Source organism: Oncorhynchus keta, chromosome 24 (genome assembly GCF_023373465.1).
Source record: "Oncorhynchus keta strain PuntledgeMale-10-30-2019 chromosome 24, Oket_V2, whole genome shotgun sequence".
Classification (NCBI taxonomy): Eukaryota; Metazoa; Chordata; class Actinopteri; order Salmoniformes; family Salmonidae; genus Oncorhynchus; species Oncorhynchus keta.
Window position 1 is genome coordinate 24,694,153 of NC_068444.1, and position 22,229 is coordinate 24,716,381.

The 22,229-nt window shown below is 40.9% G+C and overlaps 1 protein-coding gene across 3 annotated transcripts in view; it reads right to left on the reverse strand.

Moving 5' to 3' along the window:
* galnt2 (UDP-N-acetyl-alpha-D-galactosamine:polypeptide N-acetylgalactosaminyltransferase 2) overlaps window positions 1–21,460 on the reverse strand; it is a 102,555-nt gene extending 81,095 nt beyond the window's left edge. The window contains exon 1 of one of the 3 annotated variants that reach the window (XM_035801178.2): window positions 21,277–21,460. In XM_035801178.2, the coding sequence (XP_035657071.1) occupies window positions 21,277–21,282 (6 nt within the window). In that variant the 5' untranslated portion in view covers window positions 21,283–21,460. Of the gene's footprint in view, window positions 1–20,811; window positions 21,173–21,276 lie in introns of those variants that run through there. The other 2 variants (XM_035801175.2, XM_035801177.2) reach the window with 2 other exon arrangements.
* Between the last annotated feature and the right edge of the window lie 769 nt (window positions 21,461–22,229).

Here is a 22,229-nt window from a genome sequence, read left to right on the forward strand (position 1 = left end):
TGACCTTACAGCATTTCCTGATCTATTTGCAAGTTATTCTGGGTAACCAATAGCAACATGTCAACCATGGAATTTACATCCCAGCACCTAATATAGGGACTTCTCTGAAGAAGCACACAGCTTCAATATATAGTATTTAGGTGTTTTAACTTAGATTTAGGATCCCTAAAAAACAATTTTGTGCAGTGTGGATCTACTGTAAAATGTACGGCTAGGGAGTGAACATGATTTAAATAAGGGTTACATGGAGAAAATCTGACCTTAAAATGGACAGCCCTCCATTCAGTAAAACATATTTCACCTAAACCCTCCCTGAACGCTTGAAAAAACAAGCGACACTGCCCTATACCCCAAATAATAATTAAAACAAAGTGGATGGCAGAGAATATGTCTGCCGTTTACCCTCACTTCTTGGACAGACCAGAGGCTTAGATATGTTCTTCGTCCTATATGCATTACATGGCAACGCAGAAATTGTTGTACCGCACAGGGCTACAGGGCAGAAGGTTGTGGGTTCACATGGACAAGAGTAGGGGTGGAAAGATCTCCTTTATAGTAAAAGCATGTCATGAATCTATCATCGTATTTACAGGTCTGAGAAAAAAAGCCTTACATAGAAATGCATGCAAGACACACATCAGTGTGTCTTATTTGCAACAAAACTGTCCGTTTGCAAATCATTGAATCTGAGCAGAAAAATGTAAACTTTAACTGCTGGCTACTCTTCATCCATGGCTTAACCCAACAAGTTTTTCCCTAAAAGCTGTCTGGGTTTAAACACTGATTGTAAAGAAAGTGAATAGCTTAATCAATTGATAGTGACAGAATTAGATTACTTCCCAAGCAAAGTCAGCCTCAATGTCAAAGAATGGAAACAATGATATCCCCATATGCATCAGAGTCTTTCCCAGGTATTTATTTACAGCTTGTTTCTAGCATAAAGGATCACAGACCAAAGCTCTGTTATAGATCACTTTATATAATTGGATAATTTTCTTCCTAATCTTAAGTTAACAAGGGTAGGCCTGTGCTTTGACATTTTCTTTAATAAAAAAGGTAGGCCTATGGCATATTGTCTCATAAAACCAAGACTCGAATTGAGGGTGTAACTCAACAGCCCTTCACTGACACAGAGGTAGGCTATTTAGAGTGTGCATGGTGGGTGGAGGAATTGACCGACAAATCTAATATAGCAGCCTATAGCCTAATGTCGTCTGTGAAACAGGTAGACCTAACTCTTATTTATTAAATAGGAATAAATAGGCTCCAACAGAAAGCCCGCTTGTTGCTTGTAAAGTCTAATTCAAATGAAAAATGGAATTTAAATGAATTTTGCCTACTTGCAGCACCATGAGCTTTCCATTTCCAATTGATTGTGCCGTGGTTGCTGCTTCAAGTTTCAGCACCACAATGTAAGTTACTCGAAATCGGGCTTATTGGCAATAACTCTGATAAATAAATAATGGGCGAGAAACATTGTTTTTAATCAAATTAATTATAGCAAGCTATCAAAGTTGACCTCCGGTCCTCCTCCTCAAACTGAACAGAAGAAAGGCTATAGGATAGTCTGCACACAAAATATGCATTTTTTTTGGACTAGGATTAAACAATTATTTTTGGAATAAACCTTGGACTCTCCTCCTAAAGTGCCATCGTAGCCCTACATGGCACAGCAATTGCTTAAGCAGTACACAAAAAAGTTTATGATTAGCAAGAGCAGACCGGGGCTGCAGATCCAGATCCATCCCATCAGCTATCTTAGAAATATACAGTGGGGCAAAAAAGTATTTAGTCAGCCACCAATTGTGCAAGTTCTCCCACTTAAAAAGATGAGAGAGGCCTGTAACTTTCATCATAGGTACACTTCAACTATGACAGACAAAATGAGGGGGAAATAATCCAGAAAATCACATTGTAGGATTTTTTATGAATTTATTTGTAAATTATGATGGAAAATAAGTATTTGTTCAATAACAAAAAGTTAAGCAACTAACACAAAAATATTGAAATTATCAATAAAATTTTGATCCATCCCGTAGTGAGTAAAATAAAAAGTGGTAAAGTTTAGCTAAATTACACTGTTTTTCGGGGTACTATCTAATGACTGATGGATGTGAAAATTACAAAAAAAATCGTAATGTTTAAACTGCAAAAAAAAAAAAAAAAAACATTTTTAAAGTTGAAAATGTCAAAATTCCATATCAAATCCTATTGCGTGGGGGAATGAAGTTCTACCGCAGCCACACAATCTGCTTCGGGCAGGTGAAATGTTGTCCCGAATACAACCGTTAGGCCTAATTCACGTTGACTCTAGTATCCCTAACATGGGATACACAAACAAAACTACAGACGAGACACATTCCTTGCCAAATCATGACAGCTTTATCACAAATTCAAAATGGACTGGCTGATTAAAGTATGTGCATGTGGTCCAACCGTGAGCTTCTAAAAGTTAATGATTCGATTTTGTTTAAACGTACACAGAACAAGAGAAAATAAGAGGGTATCCTCTGCTGTGTTTGTCAAGGTCCTTTGACGTCTTACATTTATGCCTCCAGGTGGGAAAGCCTCAGGCTCAACTTCCCATATGAATCTACAGTGCATTCAGACCCCTGGACCTTTTCCAAAGCCTTATTCTACTTTATTTTTAAAAAATGTATTCCCCTCAATCACACAATACCCCATAATGACAATGCAAAAACTGGTTTTTAGAAATGTTTGCAAAAGTATCAAAAAATATATATATGTTAATACCACATTTACATAAGGATTCAGACCCTTTACTCTGTACTGTGTTGAAGCACCTTTGGCAGCGATTACAGCATTGAGTCTTCTTGGGTATGACCATACAAGGTTGGCACACCTGTATTTGGAGAGTTTCTCCCATTCTTCTCTGCAGATCCTCCAGAGATGTTCCATCAGCTATTTTTGATCAGGTTCAAGTCCGTGCTCTGGTTGGGCCACTCAAGGACATTCAGAGACCTGTCCTAAATCCACTCCTGTGTTGTCTTGGCTGTGTGCTTAGGGTCAGTATCCTGTTGGAAGGTGAACCTTGGCCCAGTCTGAGGTCCTGAGCGCTCTGGAGCAGGTTTTCATCAAGGATCTCTCTGTACTTTGCTCCATTCATCTTTACCTCGATCCTGACTAGTCTCCCAGTCCTTCGACCTCATGGCTTGGTTTTTGCTCTGTCATGCGCTGTCAACTGTGGGGCCTTATATAGACAGGTGTGTGTCTTTCCAAATCATGTTCAATTGAATTTACCAGATGGACTCCAATCAAGTTGTAGAAACATCAAGGATGATCAATGGAGACCTGATGCACTGGAGCTCAATTTCGAGACTCATAGCAAAGGGTCTGAATACCCGTTTTTGTCATTATGGGCTATTGTGTGTAGAATGAGGGAAAAATAATTTCATCCATTTTAGAACAGGGCTGTAATATAACACAATGTGGAAAAAGTCAAGGGGTCTGAATAGTTTCAGAATGCACTGTATGCACCCTACTCTCATTGGTTGACCATTTTATGGATAAAGTACTAGCCTGCACAGATCATTTACATAAAAAGTTAGTTTTCTGACCAAACATTTCCCTAATCCTTTCTAAATCTACCAATATTTAAAAGTTAGGAGAGTAAAATCTGGTGTTTTGGCTAGGTCAAACACAAAACAAAAAGGCAGGCAGGCATATTAATTAAAAGGAGCGCAAAAAGCAGTTATCTAGCCAAGGTATGACTCAAGCCAAATGAAAAAACCAAGAGGCGACAGATACTAAACCTCTTGAAATTACACTGAACAAAAATCTAAAATGAAACATGTAAAAGTGTTGATCCCATGATTCATGAGCTGAAATAAAAGATCAGATATATTCCAGACGCACAAAAAGCTTATTGCTCTCAAATTGTGCAAAAATGTATTTAGATCCCTGTTAGTGAGCATTTATTTTTGCCAACATAATCCATCCACCTGACAGGTGTGGCATATAAAGACGCTGATTTAACAGCATGATCATTACACATACCTTGTGCTGGGGACAATAAAAAGTCATTCTAAAATGGGCAGTTTTGTCACACAATAGAATGCCACAAATGTCTGAAGTTTTGAGAGAGCGTGCAATTGGCATGCTGACTGCAGTAATGTCCACCAAAGCTGTTGCCAAATAATTTAACATTCATCTCTCTACCATAACGCTGTTTTAGAGAATTTGGCAGTACATCCAACCAGCCTTACAACCACAGACCATGTGTATGGCGTTGTGTGGGAGAGCGGTTCACTGATGTCAATGTTGTGAACAGAGTGCCCCATGTCTGCGGTGGGGTTATGGTATGGGCAGGCATAAGCTACGAATGAACTCAATCGCATTTAAATCGATGGCAATTTGAAAGCATAGAAATACCGTGATGAGACTCTGAAGCCCATTGTGAGGCCCATTTTTCTTTAAAGGCATCTGTTACAAACAGATGCATATCTGTATTCCCAGTCATGTGACAGCCATAGATTAGGGCCTAATTAATTTATTTAATTTTACTGGTTTCCTAATTATGAACAGTTACTCTTAAATTGTTGCATGATTACTTTATATTTTGTTCAGTAGAGTTGAGTCCTTTGAACAACTCAAAGGAACTACCAAACAGTAGCCTTAACCCTCATTCAATACTGAATTCCCACAGATGACAATATAAAACACACCACACAGCGTTACAGTTGATTTGTTCTCACATTTGTTCCTTTTTTGCATGGCCTTAGTTTACCACTGTGGAGAACTAGAACAACAAGACAACACTGTTAGAATCATGCCTTCACTTAGGCTGTCTGCAAGCCTGTACATGTTTAATAAGACCTGGAACGAGCCATCTTCTTCAAACAGTGCCTTCGTTGTGTCTAAGGCAACCAGCATATTTCTGAGTGTGGGGGGGGGTGCTGTAGACGTACGTACTGTAGATCCAGGCTAGGAATAGGACTTTTTCAAACTTTTTCCAAGTTCTATAAAACTTCAATATACATGATTAGCCTAAGGCAAATACATTGCAACACGGTCTTAGGGCAAATCTGAGGCAGCAGCACTGTCATTAAAAGCACAAAGAGGCTCTATTACAGTTCAAGCTGCTAGTCCTCCGCTCATCACTACTGACCTGTGGCCTTCACACAATCCCAAACTCTACTGTGAAGTGCAATCTCTCAAACACATGAGATTGAGTTTGTTACAATCTCAGCTATGACAAAACAAAAATACACACGTTTTTTTTAGGGCTGTGGCTCGCTCTCTCCCTTTCTACACAGCACAAGCAGTGAGAAAAAAAAACTGTTTTATCAGTGGAGTAGTGAGGGTGGCCTGTGTGTTAAATCCTCGTGTCAAAGTACACATTCCTGCTGGTGCCATCCCTGGCCAGTCCCTTCAGAGTCCTATTACTATCTTATAGTGGCTTTAGCCCCTTGTTAGATAATACTGTAATACTGTCAGGGAGACAATCTCCTCATTTATCCAAGTATCACAACCATGTGTGGGTCACCAGAGTCTGAGTCAAGCTGTTTTTACTGCCCTCTATTATACAGAGACTAAACATTGCAATACTTTGTTAATACCTCATAGTAAGCACTGAGGATATGTATTTCTTACAAATTACTATGAACATATTTTAAACTTGCATGCCTAATCTTTACAGTTATAATACATTGGACTTGCTTTACATTCACATGATATACACAAAAAATATAAATAAAATACAAATCAACCAGCACTTGTACTTGTAAACACCAGAGTAGTGGGTTTGATTCCTGGGACCACCCACACATCAAATGTATGCACGCATGACTAAGTTGCTTTGGATAAAAGTGCCTGCTAAATGGTATATATTGTTATTATTATCATATTACCTGCTACGTAATCAGCAGTGATGAATATGTCCTATGAATGCTTTATTATGAGAGTCAATGCAATCCTTCTCATGGCCGTGGTACATCTTTAGATCGACAGGCCCTATGGAAAATGGAGACATTGTGTATGGGGGCAGCGCAGACGAGTGGGGTTTTGCCCAAAGAGCCTCTGGCTCACTTGACAGAAACGTGTGGTGGTGAAGCATTTGTGACGATGAATCTAATGACTACGGCTATGAACTCCAAAATCATTTCTCCACTCAAAGCAGCACTTCTCCGTCGCTTTTGTCTTTGTCAAATATCTCCATTGAGCAGTGGTGGAAAAGGTACCCAATTTTCATACTTGAGTAAAAGTAAAGATACCTTAATAGAAAATGTTTCAAGTAAAGGTCACCCAGTAAAATAGTACTAAAGAGTAAAAGTCTAAAATTATTTGGTTTTAAATATAATTAAGTATCAAAAGTAAATGTAGTTGCTACAATATACTAATGTATACAAAGTCAAAGTACAAATAATTTCAATTAAGCAAACCAGATGGTACCATTGAATTTTTTATTTTAGGAAAGCCAAGGGCACACTCCAACACTCAGACATAAATTTACAAATGTGTGTTTAGTGAGTCCGCCAGGTCAGCGGCAGAAGGGTTGACCACGGCTATTCTCTTGATAAGTGCGTGAATTGGACCCTTATCCTGTCCTGCTAAGCATTCAAAATGTACTTTTGGGTGTCAGGGGGGAAAAAATGTAGTGAAGTAAAAGTTGCCAAAAAATATAAATAGTCAAATATAAATAGTAAAGTACAGATATCCCAAAATACTACTTAAGTAGTACTTTCAATTATTTTTACACCACTGCCATTGAGACGTAGTGATACTTGTCAAAATAATATGCCTAATTATCTGTCCCCAGTACCCATAAAAAACATGCGTAATTTGTCATTCATGGACGTCACACGTCATAGAAAAAATATATTTCTCCAAACAGGAAATGAGTCAGCAAAATGAAAGCAGTATACAACATTTATTTAAAAACTCACAATGGGATATCAAAAAATGAATGATTTCTGTGTCAGCTACTTTCCCACATCATGGCACTGAGTGGCAGCACTGTTGGAGGTGATTGACCAGCTCCTGGAAGAACACTAGCAGTTTTGTTCATCAGTGGAACTCCTCAAGCATGGCAGATTAGGACAGATCAGCTCTCTGAAGAGCAGAGAGTTAGTGCTCCAAACCAGGTCCATTTGTATGGCTTAGCCTGGCAGTAGACAAGAGTAACACACATCAGATAAATAAAGGTACACAAACAACCTACAAAACACAGTAGTCCAGGGTGCCCATGCTGATTAGATATGTTTAGTAGTCACATGCACATGTAATTGCAGGGTACAGTGACATTCTTAAGCTCCAAAAGGTCAAAAGGAGAAGTGAATGAAACAATATACATGCATTTACAACTGTAACATTGACACTGTAAATGTCTATTGGAGGGCTTCTGAATGATGGAAGGGTGAGAACAGACAGTGGCTCTGCTGGCTGAGGTCCTCGATGATCTTCTGGCAAGATGGCTCCGACGAACACGGTAGCTCCTACAAAACTTTGCAGGTTTCTACTTTTTCTTGTGTTTTCCTCAAATTTTCATAGACCCGGGTAGAACTATTGGAATATGAATCGCTGGTTACTCACCATCCACCCGACCTTCCCGAATTCCCGGAGATGGTGGAACAATGGCGCCAGGTAACCTGGGAGTCCAACCGGAGAAGGAAACGAAGATGCCGGCGGAGAGGCAGTCGTGTAGGGGTCTTTGTGAGATTGAGAAGCCGGATGACCCATCCTCCATTACAGAGCATACTACCTCGCCAAATGTTCAATCATTAGTGAATAAACTCAGCACGAGGATCTCCTTCCAGAAGGACATCAGATTACGCATCACTCTCATACTGCAACAAAGTAGTTAGCAGTTTTTCTGAAACTTTGCTTTCCTCCGACATCCAAATGGATTATATAAAACCAGCAGGTTTTACAGTTCATCAACTGGATAGGAAGCAGGATCTCTCTGGCAAGAACAAAGGCGGAGGTTTCTGATTCATGAACAATAACTAGCGGTGTAATGGGAGCAACGTACAGGAACTTGTGAGCTTCTGCTCTCCTGAGTTGGAATACTTGGTCATCAAATGTTGCCCTTTTTACATTCAGAGGGAGTTCTCAGGGACTATCGCCGTGTATATCACGCCCAGGGTTTCTGTTAGGAAAATGTGGCGTCAGACATTTGACCGGCAGTATTTTAATGAACTGGACCCATATGCATTGGTTGCGTAACCTGATTAGGACATCCACCCACAGATCTCAGAAAGACATAAAATCACATTTAGTTTAGGGAAATTCATTTTAACAAGCAAATCTGATGCAACCGCATGCCTTACTGAACTCTGATGAGCAATTTGAAGATGCTAGAATACATAGGCTGCATATCCGCAAAGCTCGGAGAATCAAGGCTTTTCCTAAAGTGAATTGAATTGCCAAAATTATATAGCCTAATTAGCTTACTCCTGTCTATACAGAAATAAATAAAATCATTCAAAATAGGCCACTACACCAGAAAGCATGATTTGGCTACAGAGGATCATTAGTTCATAAGTAATAAACTAGATCGTTTTAAAAATCGCATCGCCTACAGTCAGAAGGGCCCACAATTTGCGCAGAGCACAACGCAAATAGCAAATCGATGATTATAAATCACAAGTCGCAACGCAGCAAAAAAGACCCAGCAAGGCATATCGCAATATTTAAAAATACAAATCACTGAAAAGCTATTCAGAAAACAAATGACTATTGCTGTAAAGAGAAGACAATAAGAAGACTCCAATCAGTCTTTTAGTTATCAAAATTCTCAACTTAATTGAGCAAAAAGTAGCACATTGGCACCAGTAGAGAACATCAGCCATATCCCCGGTAAGTGAGCATATTCACTGTCTTTATCATTGGATCTGTGCCACTTTTGTTTGTTTTTGGAAAATAATTTCCTCTTCCAGGTTATATGGACTTCATATTGTATTTGACTTTTTCCACTTTGTTAGGTTACAGCCTTATTCTAAAACTGATTAAATAACTGTTTTCCCTTGTCCGTAGAGCTCAGAGACAGTATTATGTCGACACACAGGTCTGTGGAAGGGTACCAAAACATTTGTGCAGCATTGAAGGTCCCCAAGAAGTCAGTGGCATCCATCATTCTTAAATGGAAGAAGTTTGGAACCATTAAGATTCTTCCTAGAGCTGTCCGCCCGGCCAAACTGAGCAATTAGGGGAGAACAGCCTTGGTCAGGGAGGTGACCAAGAATCCGATGGTCACTCTGAAGGAGCTCCAGAGTTCCTCTGTGGAGATGGGATTCTGGAAGGTTCTCCAAACAATCTCCGTAACATGCCAAAAGGCATATCTCAGGTCATGAGAAACAAGATTCTCTGGTTTGATGAAACCAAGATTGAACTCTTTGGGCCTGAACACCAAGTGTCATGTTTGGAAAAAAATCTAGCACCGCTGAAGCATGGTGGCAGCGTCATGCTGTGGGGATGTTTTTCAGCGGCAGGGACTGGGAGACTAGTCAGGATTGAGGGAATGATGAATGGAGCAAAGTACAGAGAGATCCTTGGTGAAAACCTGCTCCAGAACCTCAGACTGGGGGGAAGCTTGTAGCGTCATACCCACGAAGACTTGAGGCTGTATTTGATACCAAAAGGTGCTTCAACAAAGTACTGAGTAAAGGGTCTGAATACTTATGCAAATGTAATATTTCCATTTTATTTTTGTATTTCTTTGCAAAAACTCTGAAAACCTGTCTTTTCCTTTGACATTACGGGGTATTGTGTGTAGATTGATGAGAGGGGAAAAAACGATTTAATTCATTTTAGAATAAGGCTATAAATTAGCAAAATGTGGGGGGGGGGGGAAATCAAGGGGTCTGAATACTTTCCGAATGAACTGTATTCAATGACAAAGTGACAAGGAACAATGAAATATTAGAATCAGATGTGAAAATCATTATCATCACAACAATTACTCTAGCAAATCAAACATCCAGTAACCTGTTCAAAAATGTAACCTGAAGATGATCAGTTATGATGCTCTCTGTAAAGCGTAACTCATTGTCCTGTGATAGTCCAGTGTCACTTTGTGACATAGCTACGCAGTCCTGAGACCACCATCCGCAGGGGACAGGAATGCACAACTCGAACGAGCACCTCCCCACCACACCAAACCAACGTGACTCTGGTATGAGTCCTCCTTTCATTTTCAATGTATTGACAGATGTCGAAATTGCATGAGGAAAGTATGAAAGCCTACGGTCCAATATTCTAGAATGCTGCTGTGCGTACTCGTTCACATTGAGAAATTCTCTACCTTTTCTTCAAACGCACTTTTTCATTTACATTTCTTTATACTTGCAAATGAATCAATTCCAAAAAGACCTTTGACTTAAAAAGCTGAGGAAGCACAGCATGGCCCTTCTTTACACTAGTGGGCGCAACTACACTGTTGGCCGCTGAGCAAAAGCAAAACCAGCAGTTTATCAATAATTGTGTTGCAGAGCAGAAATCAGATCAAACCCTTTGGAGCAAGAGAAAAGCTAACAATCTGGTTACCATACACATCCAGTGAGTGCATTCCCACCAAGCGGCAGCAGCTCCCAATACAATCAAGTGGGAGGTTGGGGAAAGCATTAACCCTCTGACCTGGCTGCTTACATTGAGGATCTCAAACCTGCCATGACTACATACGCCTAATTTTAGGCCTCTCGGAGTGGCTGCCTCTCAGTTCAAGGCAGCCACTCTCTGGCGTCTTCACAGTGAAACTGTAGGTTTGGAACTGTAAATGTCTGGGTGACGTTTGTTGGTTTGTGTAAAATGTAGGTCTGTAAACTAGAATTTACTAGGTGGAGAGCAATAAATAACTTTCCATTTCAATGGTTAAAGAGGCCTCTTGAGCAGTCATAAAGATAGAAGCCTAAACATCTTCTGTATATTCCATATCACACAATTCAAACTAAGATGCAGACTTTCTCAGAAAAAAAGCATACTTCATGTGATTCATTCAATTGAAAACATGTTTAGGTGCCATAAGGATATAAATACATTCTAGCTAAAATTGGAGTACTACAGGAGCAGCAGTAAAGGGGACTTTCAACAGTCCAAAACAGCAGAGGGATCCAGTCTGCAGGAGCCTGTCAACAGTCCAAAACAGCAGAGGGATCCAGTCTGCAGGAGCCTGTCAACAGCCCGAAACAGCAGAGGGATCCAGTCTGCAGGAGCCTGTCAACAGTCCAAAACAGCAGAGGGATCCAGTCTGCAGGAGCCTGTCAACAGTCCAAAACAGCAGAGGGATCCAGTCTGCAGGAGCCTTTCAACAGTCCAAAACAGCAGAGGGATCCAGTCTGCAGGAGCCTGTCAACAGTCCAAAACAGCAGAGGGATCCAGTCTGCAGGAGCCTGTCAACAGTCCAAAACAGCAGAGGGATCCAGTCTGCAGGAGCCTGTCAACAGTCCAAAACAGCAGAGGGATCCAGTCTGCAGGAGCCTTTCAACAGTCCAAAACAGCAGAGGGATCCAGTCTGCAGGAGCCTTTCAACAGTCCAAAACAGCAGAGGGATCCAGTCTGCAGGAGCCTGTCAACAGTCCAAAACAGCAGAGGGATCCAGTCTGCAGGAGCCTGTCAACAGTCCAAAACAGCAGAGGGATCCAGTCTGCAGGAGCCTGTCAACAGCCCAAAACAGCAGAGGGATCCAGTCTGCAGGAGCCTGTCAACAGCCCGAAACAGCAGAGGGATCCAGTCTGCAGGAGCCTGTCAACAGTCCAAAACAGCAGAGGGATCCAGTCTGCAGGAGCCTGTCAACAGCCCAAAACAGCAGAGGGATCCAGTCTGCAGGAGCCTGTCAACAGCCCAAAACAGCAGAGGGATCCAGTCTGCAGGAGCCTGTCAACAGCCCAAAACAGCAGAGGGATCCAGTCTGCAGGAGCCTGTCAACAGCCCGAAACAGCAGAGGGATCCAGTCTGCAGGAGCCTGTCAACAGCCCGAAACAGCAGAGGGATCCAGTCTGCAGGAGCCTGTCACCAGCCCAAAACAGCAGAGGGATACCGTCTGCAGTAGCAGGAGTCACAGGACAAGAGGGAGCATAATGGTGTTTGGCTCTCTGCTACTGTGGGCACCTTTTACTGCTGCTCTCCTACAAAGCAAAATCTTCACCTTCCCAAATCACAGACAGACCTTGAGCTGACAGACTAATTGTTGAGATAGCAATAGCCTGTCTAACATATGGATAGAACTACAATAAAAGTGCATTATGTTTAGTGATGAGGGAAAAAAAACTGATAGTTACAGTGCCTTCAGAAAGTATTCACGCCCGTTGACTTTTTCTACATTTGTGTTACAGCCTGGATTTCAAATTGATTCTATAAAAATAAAAATAATAATAATGTTGTCACTGGCCTAGACACAAAAACCCATAACGACAATATGGAATAATTTTTTTCCAAATATTTAGAAATTAAATTACAATTGAAAAGCTGAAATGTCTTGAGTCAATAAGTATTCAACTCCTTTGTTATGGCAAGCCTAAATAAGTTTAGGAGTAAATATTTGCTAAACAAGTCGCATAATAAGTTGCATGGACTTACTCTGTGTGCAATAATAGTGTTTAACATGATTTTTAAATGACTACCTCCGCTCTGTACCCCACGCATACAATTTTCTGTAAGGTCCCTCAGTCAAGCAATGAATTAAAAACACAGATTCAACCACAAAAGGCCAGGAAGGTTTTCCAATGCCTCGCAAAGAACTGCACTTATTGGTAGACGGGTAAAAATAAGAATAGCAGACAATGAATATCCCTTTGAGCATTGTGAAGTCATTATTACACTTTGGATGGTGTATCAATACACCCAGTCACTACAAAGATATAGGGGTCCTTCCTAACTCAGTTGCTGGAGAGGAAGGAAACTGCTTAGGGATTTCACCATGAGTAAATGGTGACTTAAAACAGTTAGAGTTGAATGGCTGTGATAGCTTTCTCCTAAGGATGGGTAAACAACATTGTAGTTACTCCACAATACTAACATAATTGACAGAGAGAAAAGAAGGAAGCCTGTACAGAATAAAACATATCCAAAACATGTTCCAAACAGGATGCCAGACAGTAATACTGCAAGAAATATAGCAAAGCTATTCATTTTTTTGTGTTATGTTTGGGGCAAATCCAATACAACACATTACTCACTACCACTCCATATTTTCAAGCATAGTGGTGGCTGCATTATGTTATGGGTATACTTGTAATAATTAAGGACTGGGGAGTTTCACGATTAAAAAAAAGAAACTAATGGAGCTAAGCACAGGCAAAATCCGAGAGGAAAACCTGGTTCAGTCTGCATTCCACCAGACACTGGGAGATGAATTCACCTTTCAGCAGGACAATAACCTAAAACACAAGGCCAAATCTACTAGTTGGTTACCAAGAAGACAGTGAATGTTCCTGCATGGCCGAGTTACAGTTTTGACTTAAATCTACTTTTAAAATCTTTGGCAAGAACTGAAAATTATTGTCTAGCAATGATCAACAACCAATTAGAATTTCAAAAAGAATAACGGGCAAATATTGCACAATCAAGGTGTGCAAAGCTCAGAGACTAAAAGCCAAGTTATGCTTCATCTGGACATGTGATCGGAGGTTCCGTAAGCAGGGTGTGACGAATTGCGGAGCCTCCGGAGGCATGCAGAGGCCAAATTGAGCTCCGTACCGCATCATTGTGTGCCTCCCAGATTTTGTAACAATGCGGAGGGCACCGTATAGCTCTGCATTGACATGATTGGTTGAAGGTAGGTGGGTGCAAGAGGTCTTGTATAAACACAAACTCACTTCCTTGAAGCACAAAACATGTATGAATGCCCTGACTTCTGCAGAGGCTGTATCACCGCCAAAGGTGATTCTAACATGTATCGACTCAGGGGGTTGAATACTTAAGAACATTTGAAATATCTGCATTTTATTTCAATACATTTGCAAACATCTCTAAAAACATATTTCACTTTGTCATTATGGGGTATTGTGTGTAGATGGGTGAGAATAAAATATACAATTTGAGCTTCTACTTTTAAAAATCCACCTTTCCAGAAACAAGTCTCTCATTGTTGCCACTTGCTATAGACCACCCTCTACCCCCAGCTGTGCCCTGGACACCATATGTGAATTGATTGCCCCCCATCTATCTTCAGAGCTTGTGCTGTTAGGTGACCTAAACTGGAACATGCTTACCACCCCAGCCATCCTACAATCTAAGCTTGATGCCCTCAATCTCACACAAATTATCAATGAACCTACCAGGTACAACCCCATATCCGTAAACACAGGCACCCTCATAGATATCATCCTAACCAGCTTTCCCTCCAAATACACAATCTGTTTTCAACCAACATCTCAGCGATCACTGCCTCATTGCCTGCATCCGTAATGGGTCTGCTGTCAAACGACCACCCCTCATCACAGTCAAACGCTCCCTAAAACACTTCAGCGAGCAGGCCTTTCTAATTGACCTCGCCCGGGTATCCTGGAAGGATATTGACCTCACACCGTCAGTAGAGGATGCCTGGTTAGTCTTTAAAAGTGCCTTCCCCACCATTTTAAATAAGCATGCCCCGTTCAAAAAATGTAGAACCAGGAACAGCTATAGCCCTTGGTTCACTCCAGACCTGGCTGCCCTTGACCAGCACAAAAACATCCTGTGGCATACTGCATTTGCATTGAATAGCCCCCATGATATGCAACTTTTCAGGGAAGTTAGGAACCAATATACACAGGCATTTAGGAAAGCTAAGGCTAGCTTTTTCAAGCAGAAATGTACATCCTGTAGCAAAAGTTCTGGGACACTAAAGTCCATAGAGAATAAGAGCACCTCCTCCCAGCTGCCCACTGCCTGAGGCTAAGACACAAATCCACTATAATTGAGAATTTCAATAAGCATTTTTCTACAGCTGGCCATGCTTTCCACCTGGCTACCCCTACCCCGGTCAACTGCCCTGTAACTCGCCCAAGCCTCCCCCATTTCTCTTTCACCCAAATCCAGATAGCTTATGTTCTGAAAACGCTGCAAAATCTGGACCCCTACAAATCACCAGGGCTAGACAATCTGGACCCTCTCTTTCTAAAATTATCTGACGAAATTGTTGCAACCCCTATTACTAGCCTTTTCAACCTCTTCCGTATCATCCGAGATCCCCAAAGATTGGAAAGCTGCAGCGGTTATCCACCTATTCAAAGGGGGAGACACTCTCGACCAAAACTGCTACAGACCTATATCTATCCTACCCTGCCTTTCTAAGGCCTTCGAAAGCCAAGTTAACAAACAGATCACCGACCATTTCGAATCCCACCGTACCTTCTGCGCTATGCAATCTGGTTTCCAAGCTGGTCACGGGTGCACCTCAGCCATGCTCAAGGTCCTAAACAATATCATAACCGGCAATAATGTGCAGCTGTATTCATCAACCTGGCCAAGGCTTTCAACTTTGTTAATCACCAAATTCTTAAATCGGCAGACTCAACAGCCTTGGTTTCTCAAATGACTGCCTCGCCTGGTTCACCAACTACTTCTCTGATAGAGTTCAGTAGGTCAAATCGGAGGGCCTGTTGTCCGGACCTGTGGCAGTTTCTATGGGGGTGCAACAGGGTTAAATTCTCAGGCTGACTCTCTTCTCTGTATACATCAATGATGTCACTCTTGCTGCTGGTGATTCTCTGATTCACCTCTGCGCAGACGACACCATTCTGTATACCTCTGGCCCTTCTTTGGACACTGTGTTAACTAACCTCCAGACGAGCTTCAATGCCATACAACTCTCCTTCCATGGCCTCCAACTGCAAGTAAAACTAAATGCATCTACTTTGTGCATGACACAAGTCATTTTTCCAACAATTGTTTACAGACAGATTTTTTCACTTATAATTCACTGTATCACAATTCTAGTTTGTTAGAAGTTAACATACGCTAAGTTGACTGTGCCTTTAAACAGCCTGGAAAATTTCAGAAAATGTCATGGCTTTAGAAGCTTCTGATAAGGCAAATTTACATCTTTTGAGTCATTTGGAGGTGTACCTGTGGATGTATTTCAAGGCCAACTGTCAAACTCAGTGCCTCTTTGCTTGACATCATGGCTGATTTCTTTTGATTTTCCCAAGACCTCAGAAAAAAAATTGTAGACCTCCACAAGTCGGGTTCATCCTTGGGAGCAATTTCCAAACACCTGAATGTACCACGTTCATCTGTAAAACAATGGTACGCAAGTATAAACACCATGGGACCATGCAGCCATCATACTGCTCAGAAAGGAGACGCATTCTTTCGCATAGAGATGAACGTACTTTGGTGTGAAAAGTGCAAATCAATCCCAGAACAACAGCAAAAGGACTTTTTGAAGATGCTGGAGGAAACAGGTACAAAAGTATCTATATCCACAGTAAAACGAGTCCTATATCGACATAACCTGAAAGGCCGCTCAGCAAGGAAGAAGCCACCGCTCCAAAACCACCATTATAAAAGCAAGACTACGGTTTTCAACTGCACATGGGGACAAAGATTGTACTTTTTGGAGAAATGTCCTCTGGTCTGATGAAACAAAAATAGAACTGTTTAGCCATAATGACCATCGTTGTGTTTGGAGGAAAAAGGGGAAGGATTGCAAGCCGAAGAACACCATCCCAACCGTGAAGCACGATGGTGGCAGCATCATGTTGTGGGGGTGATTTGCTGCAGGAGGGACTGGTGCACTTCACAAAATAGATGGCATCATGAGGATGGAAAATTAGGTGGATATATTGAAGCAACATTTCAAGACATGTCAGGAAGTTCAAGTTTGGTCGCAAATGGGTCTTCCAAATGGAGAATGACCCCAAGCATACTTCCAAAGTTGTTGCAAAATGGCTTAAGAACAACAAAGGCATGGTATTGGAGTGGCTAATACAAAGCCCTGACCTCAATCCTATAGAAAAAATGGAGGGCATAACTGAAAAAGCGTGTGCGAGTGAGGAGGCCTATAAACGTGACTCAGTTACACCAGCTCTGTCAGGAGGAATGGACCAAAATTCACCCAACTTATTGTGGGAAGCTTGTGGAAGGCTACCTGAAACGTTTGAACCAAGTTAAACTATTTAAAGGCAATGATACCAAATACTAATTGAGTATATGTAAACTTCTGACCCACTGGGAATGTGATAAAAGAAATAAAAGCTTAAATAAATAATTCTCTCTACCATTATTCTGACATTTCACATTCTTAAAATAAAGTGGTCATCCTAACTAACCTAAGTCAGGGAATTTTTACTAGGTTTAAATGTCAGCAATTATGAAAACTGAGTTTAAATGTAGTTGGCTAAGGTGTATGTAAACTTCCGACTTCAACTGTAGGTGTCTGGTTAGACTGTACATTTTCCTTCCAGACTCACATTTAGCATCTTCATTCCTAAATTAAATCTAGAATCGGCTTCCTATTTCGCAACAAAGCATCCTTCACTCATGCTGCCAAACACACCCTCGTAAAACTGACTATCCTACCGATACTCGACTTCGGCGATGTCATCTACAAAATAGTCTCCAACACTCTACTCAACAAATTGGATGCAGTCTATCACAGTGCAATCCATTTTGTCACCAAAGTCCCATATACTGCCCACCACTGCGACCTGTACGCTCTCATTGGCTGGCCCTCGCCTCATACTCGTCGCCAAACCCACTGGCTCCAGGTCATCTACAAGTCTTTGCTTGGTAAAGCCCCGACTTATCTCAGCTCACTGGTCACCACAGCAGCACCCACTCGTAGCACACGCTCCAGCAGGTATATCTCACTGGTCACCCCCAAAGCCAATTCCTATTGCCTTTCCTTCCAATTCTCTGCTGCTAATGACTGGAACGAACTGCAAAAATCACTGAAGCTGGACACTCATATCTCCCTCACTAGCTTTAAGCACCAGCTGTCAGAGCAGCTCACAGATCACTGCACATAGCCCATATGTAAATAGCCCATCCAACTACGTCATCCCAATACTGTATTTATTTATTTATCTTGCTCCTTTGCACCCCAGTAGCTCTACTTGCACATTCATCTTCTGCACATCCTACCGTTCGTGTTTAATTGGTATATTGTAATTACTTTACCACCATGGCCTATTTATTGCCTTACCTCTCTTATCCTACCTCATTTGCACACACTGTATATACTTTTTCTACTGTATTATTGACTGTATATTGTGTTTATTCCATGTGTAACTGTGTTATTGTATGTGTTCTACTGCTTTGCTTTATCTTGGCCAGGTTGCAGTTGTAAATGAGAACTTCTCAACTAGCCTACCTGGTTAAATAAAAGGTGAAAAAAAAGGTGTGTGTGATGTGATGTATGTATGTATACACATTTCATCCATTTTGAATTCAGGCTGTAACACAACATGTGGAATAAGTCAAGAGGTATGACTACTTTCTGAAGGCACTTCATATTGTACCGTTTTGACAATAGTGCTAGTTTGCTGTACCTGCACCAAAACTCCAGTAATTTTCCATCATAGCTTGTCCTCCAACTTCTTTTTAAAATCGGGAGCAAATTTGTTTTCAGCATTTCTTTCCATGACTCATCTTTCCAAAACTCATTTTCACATGGCTCTCTAGTCTCTCTGCAGCAGACATATGGTGAGCAAAATGTTGGGAACATTGAATCACAATAAAATCGCTAAACATATTGTATATCGGCACCTAAATATTGTGATAATATCGTGAGGTCCCTGGCAATTACCAGCCCTAACTCTGTTGCAGGCTCATCTCCCTCCACAACAAAAGTCAGACATCAGATGCCCCCTTCCCACAGACAGGAAACCAGCAGCATTGTTATCACCCCTATTTGAGTCCAACGTGGGAGCTTAGCATTGTGGTGGCGTTCCTGAGCAGTTCCTTGTGATTTGGCCTTGAGGTATCCCTCTGCCTTGCACTCGCCAGGGAAATTGGAAACTACTCACTGATAACTAACTACCTTTTGTGGAGACTGGGCCTTTGTTAATCAAATCAGAATGTCAATAGGTCCCTTATCTAGCTGCACCACCTATCAGCATAATGTCAAATGAAAGGTGCCAAATGACAAAGCACACACTGACAAGAGGAGAGCAAATAGTGGCCCAATAAAGGGGACAGGTGTTATCACAGGGGTTGGTTACATGATAAACCACTTTAATATATTTGCTGAATGCACAACTTAACAATAAGTGACGTGTTTGACCTCATAATTTTTGTTTATTAACGGTTTATTAACGGTAACAGAGAAAGAATAATAAGGCTTGGGAGAGAGCTATACAGTACTTAGGTTATAAACTACAGGCAATAGCCTATTCCTCACTTGTAATCATATGACCATAGATAAGCATTAAACAATGGCAAACAACACAATGGTTTGAATATTTTGTTACAATGTAGCCGATATAGGCTACTTCCTGCCACTATTGCAGCAGTCATAGTTGAATTAAGGAAGTGGTGTGTGCATTAAACACAGCTCTTGATAAAGTTGTTACAATGGCCTAGCTATTCAATCACACATCAAAATGATAGGCTACGATTAGTCCGATTAATTGGTATATACAGCCTGAAGCTAATGCCTGAAAAAATTGGTAAATGTTCCTTACAAGCCAGAATGTTGAATAAAATTACATTTAAACTTACTCTACCTGTTGTCTGTGTGGTTTGTCATTCAGCTGCTCGAAATATCCACAGAAAAGTATTGTTTACCTGACTTTTTGGAGATCATTAGGTATGTTATATGTTTGGCTCAGAGGTCAAATTAGATTTATATTGGATATTCGGTTCTCTCGTCAATAGCAAATTAACCAAGCACGCCGTGACAATGAAAACGGCATTTCCTGAATCAGGGGAGGAAGGAGGACAATCAACACATTTTCTGTTTGAATTATACATTTTTTATTCAGATCTTAACCTTTAAAAAATGTACTATTCCCAAAAATAAAAGTGTAGATTGTTCTCCACTCTCCCTTAAATGATTATAAACTGGGCGGTTTGAGCACTGGATGCTGATTGGCTGACAGCCGTGGTATATCGAACCATATACTGCGGGTATAACAAAACATTTATTATTTTTACTGCTCTAACTACTTTGGTAACCAGTCTATAATAGCAATAATGCACCTCAGAGGTGTGTAGTATATGGCCAATATACCATGGCTAAGGGCTGTATCCAGACACTGCTTTGCGTGTTGCCTAAGAAAAGCCCTTAGACGTGGTATATTGGCCATATACCACACCGCCTCATGTGTTATTGCTTAAATATACAATTTTCATGGCATGCTTGGTTCAATACCTATTGACGAAAGAAACGAATTTTATATCGGTTCCCGAAACATACAGCCTACCGGCTCTCTGAAAAGTCGGGTAAACAATACTTTTCTTTGGACAATTTGTCTCGAATTTCGAGCAACTTAAGTACAAACCGCAAAGACAACCCGTGGAGTAAGTTAAAAATGTAATTGTATAAAACATTCTTGCTTGTAAAGAACATTTACACGATTTTGTAGTCATTAGTTTCAGGCTGTATATACAAATTAATTGTGTATGACAGCCTGTTTAATCAGACTACGCTACGATTAGCTACCAGACGATACAACGTTCGAAGCATGCAATAGCTGTATTCCTATTAAGCAAATACAAATAATCTAGTTGATCATGGAAACAATAGATTTCTTAACGGTATACACTCGGAATTTGCGTTCCATAATATTAGCAGACTATCAAAATAGCCATGATAAAAATCTACACAACATGGTTCGCTTTTGTCTTGAAGCCATTCCATGTACTGAATTCTCGTTGAAGCGAGCTCTAATGAATTTTCAATAAGCTCAGAAAAGAGTCGGGGAAACATACCTTTCGGCTCAACGTTGTTCCTGAATAGAAATAATATGCTATGCCAAGCACCCAGAGGACAGCAAAGCATAGTAATATCCTCGATTTCCTTCGCATTGCTGTCTGTTTGAAAGTGAAATAATTGTCTGATAAGCTTTTGCTTTGATTAAAGCGTCCGGTATCTGAGCTGTGTTCAGTGGAGCTTCAGCAGTCGAGTAGAGAGACCAGGAAACAGCCAACATCACCGGGTTAGAGGGGAAAGGGTAACCGTCTCTAATCCAATCACACTCCGTGGAGACACCATCGAAGGAGGAGTGATGGGGGTTTGAGACGCTTGTCCATGCATTCTCGAATTTGACAGAATAAACATTGTTTACAATATTGTAGCGATTTATTAGAGAATGTATCATTTGAGCGTTTGCAACATTGTCGCAGTGGATTATAAAACGATCCAGCAGTTTGTGTAACAGATTAGGCGGAGCCTACCTTCATGGTCAGTGTAGATGAGATGGTAGCCAGCAGATCTGACCAGCTTTCTTACAGCTGCAATAGGGTCGGACAGCATTCCTGTGTATATTATTAAGAGACCACGGAACGTTGCGAAATATTGCTCAGAAAATGTACCTTAATCCGGAGATGATAAATGTGTTGTACTCCGAATTGCCCATTATCCCAACTGTTACACAGGGAAGATTGAATGACTGCTAGTTTAAATAAACCACCATTTCGTCCTTATGCTTGCAAGCAGCAACAGCAGCCATTATGGAAAAATTATCCCAGCCATTATCACCTTGGCTGCTATTGGTTCATGCACCTCAGCCATCTACAAACACATAGCCCATTAGCTGTAGTTGCATACAATTGTAATGTCATACCCCTGAAAGGGGGGAAATATGAGAAATTATTCACACTGACACATAGCATCAGCGACAACCAAACAAATGAATTGTTTTTAACTGTAGCCTATTTGCATGTGATGTACCAAGGCCTATATGGAAGATGGGACATGTGGAGCTGTATATATATATTTTTTTTATTTATTTATTTAAAAGCCCTAACTTGTTTGATACAATTAGTACACGTTTTCTCAGAGGACCCCCCATTTAGGAACCACTGTACTCTCCCTCGGTCTCCACCTGCTTCCTCCTGCATACATTGCAGCCTGCCTCAGCTTCACCACAGAGCGCCATGCCAAGACGCATGAAAGCTGTGATTGAAAATCAGGGTTATTCCACCAAATATTGATTTCTGAACTCTTCCCAAGTTAAAACATTCGTATTGTGTTGTTTAAAAATTAATATGAACTTATTTTCTTTGCATTATTCAAGGTATTTTTTGTTGTTGTTATTTTTCTGCAAATAAATTCTCTAAATTACAATATTTTTATTTGGAATTTGGGAGAAATGTTGTCAGTAGTTTATAGAATAAAACAAAAATGT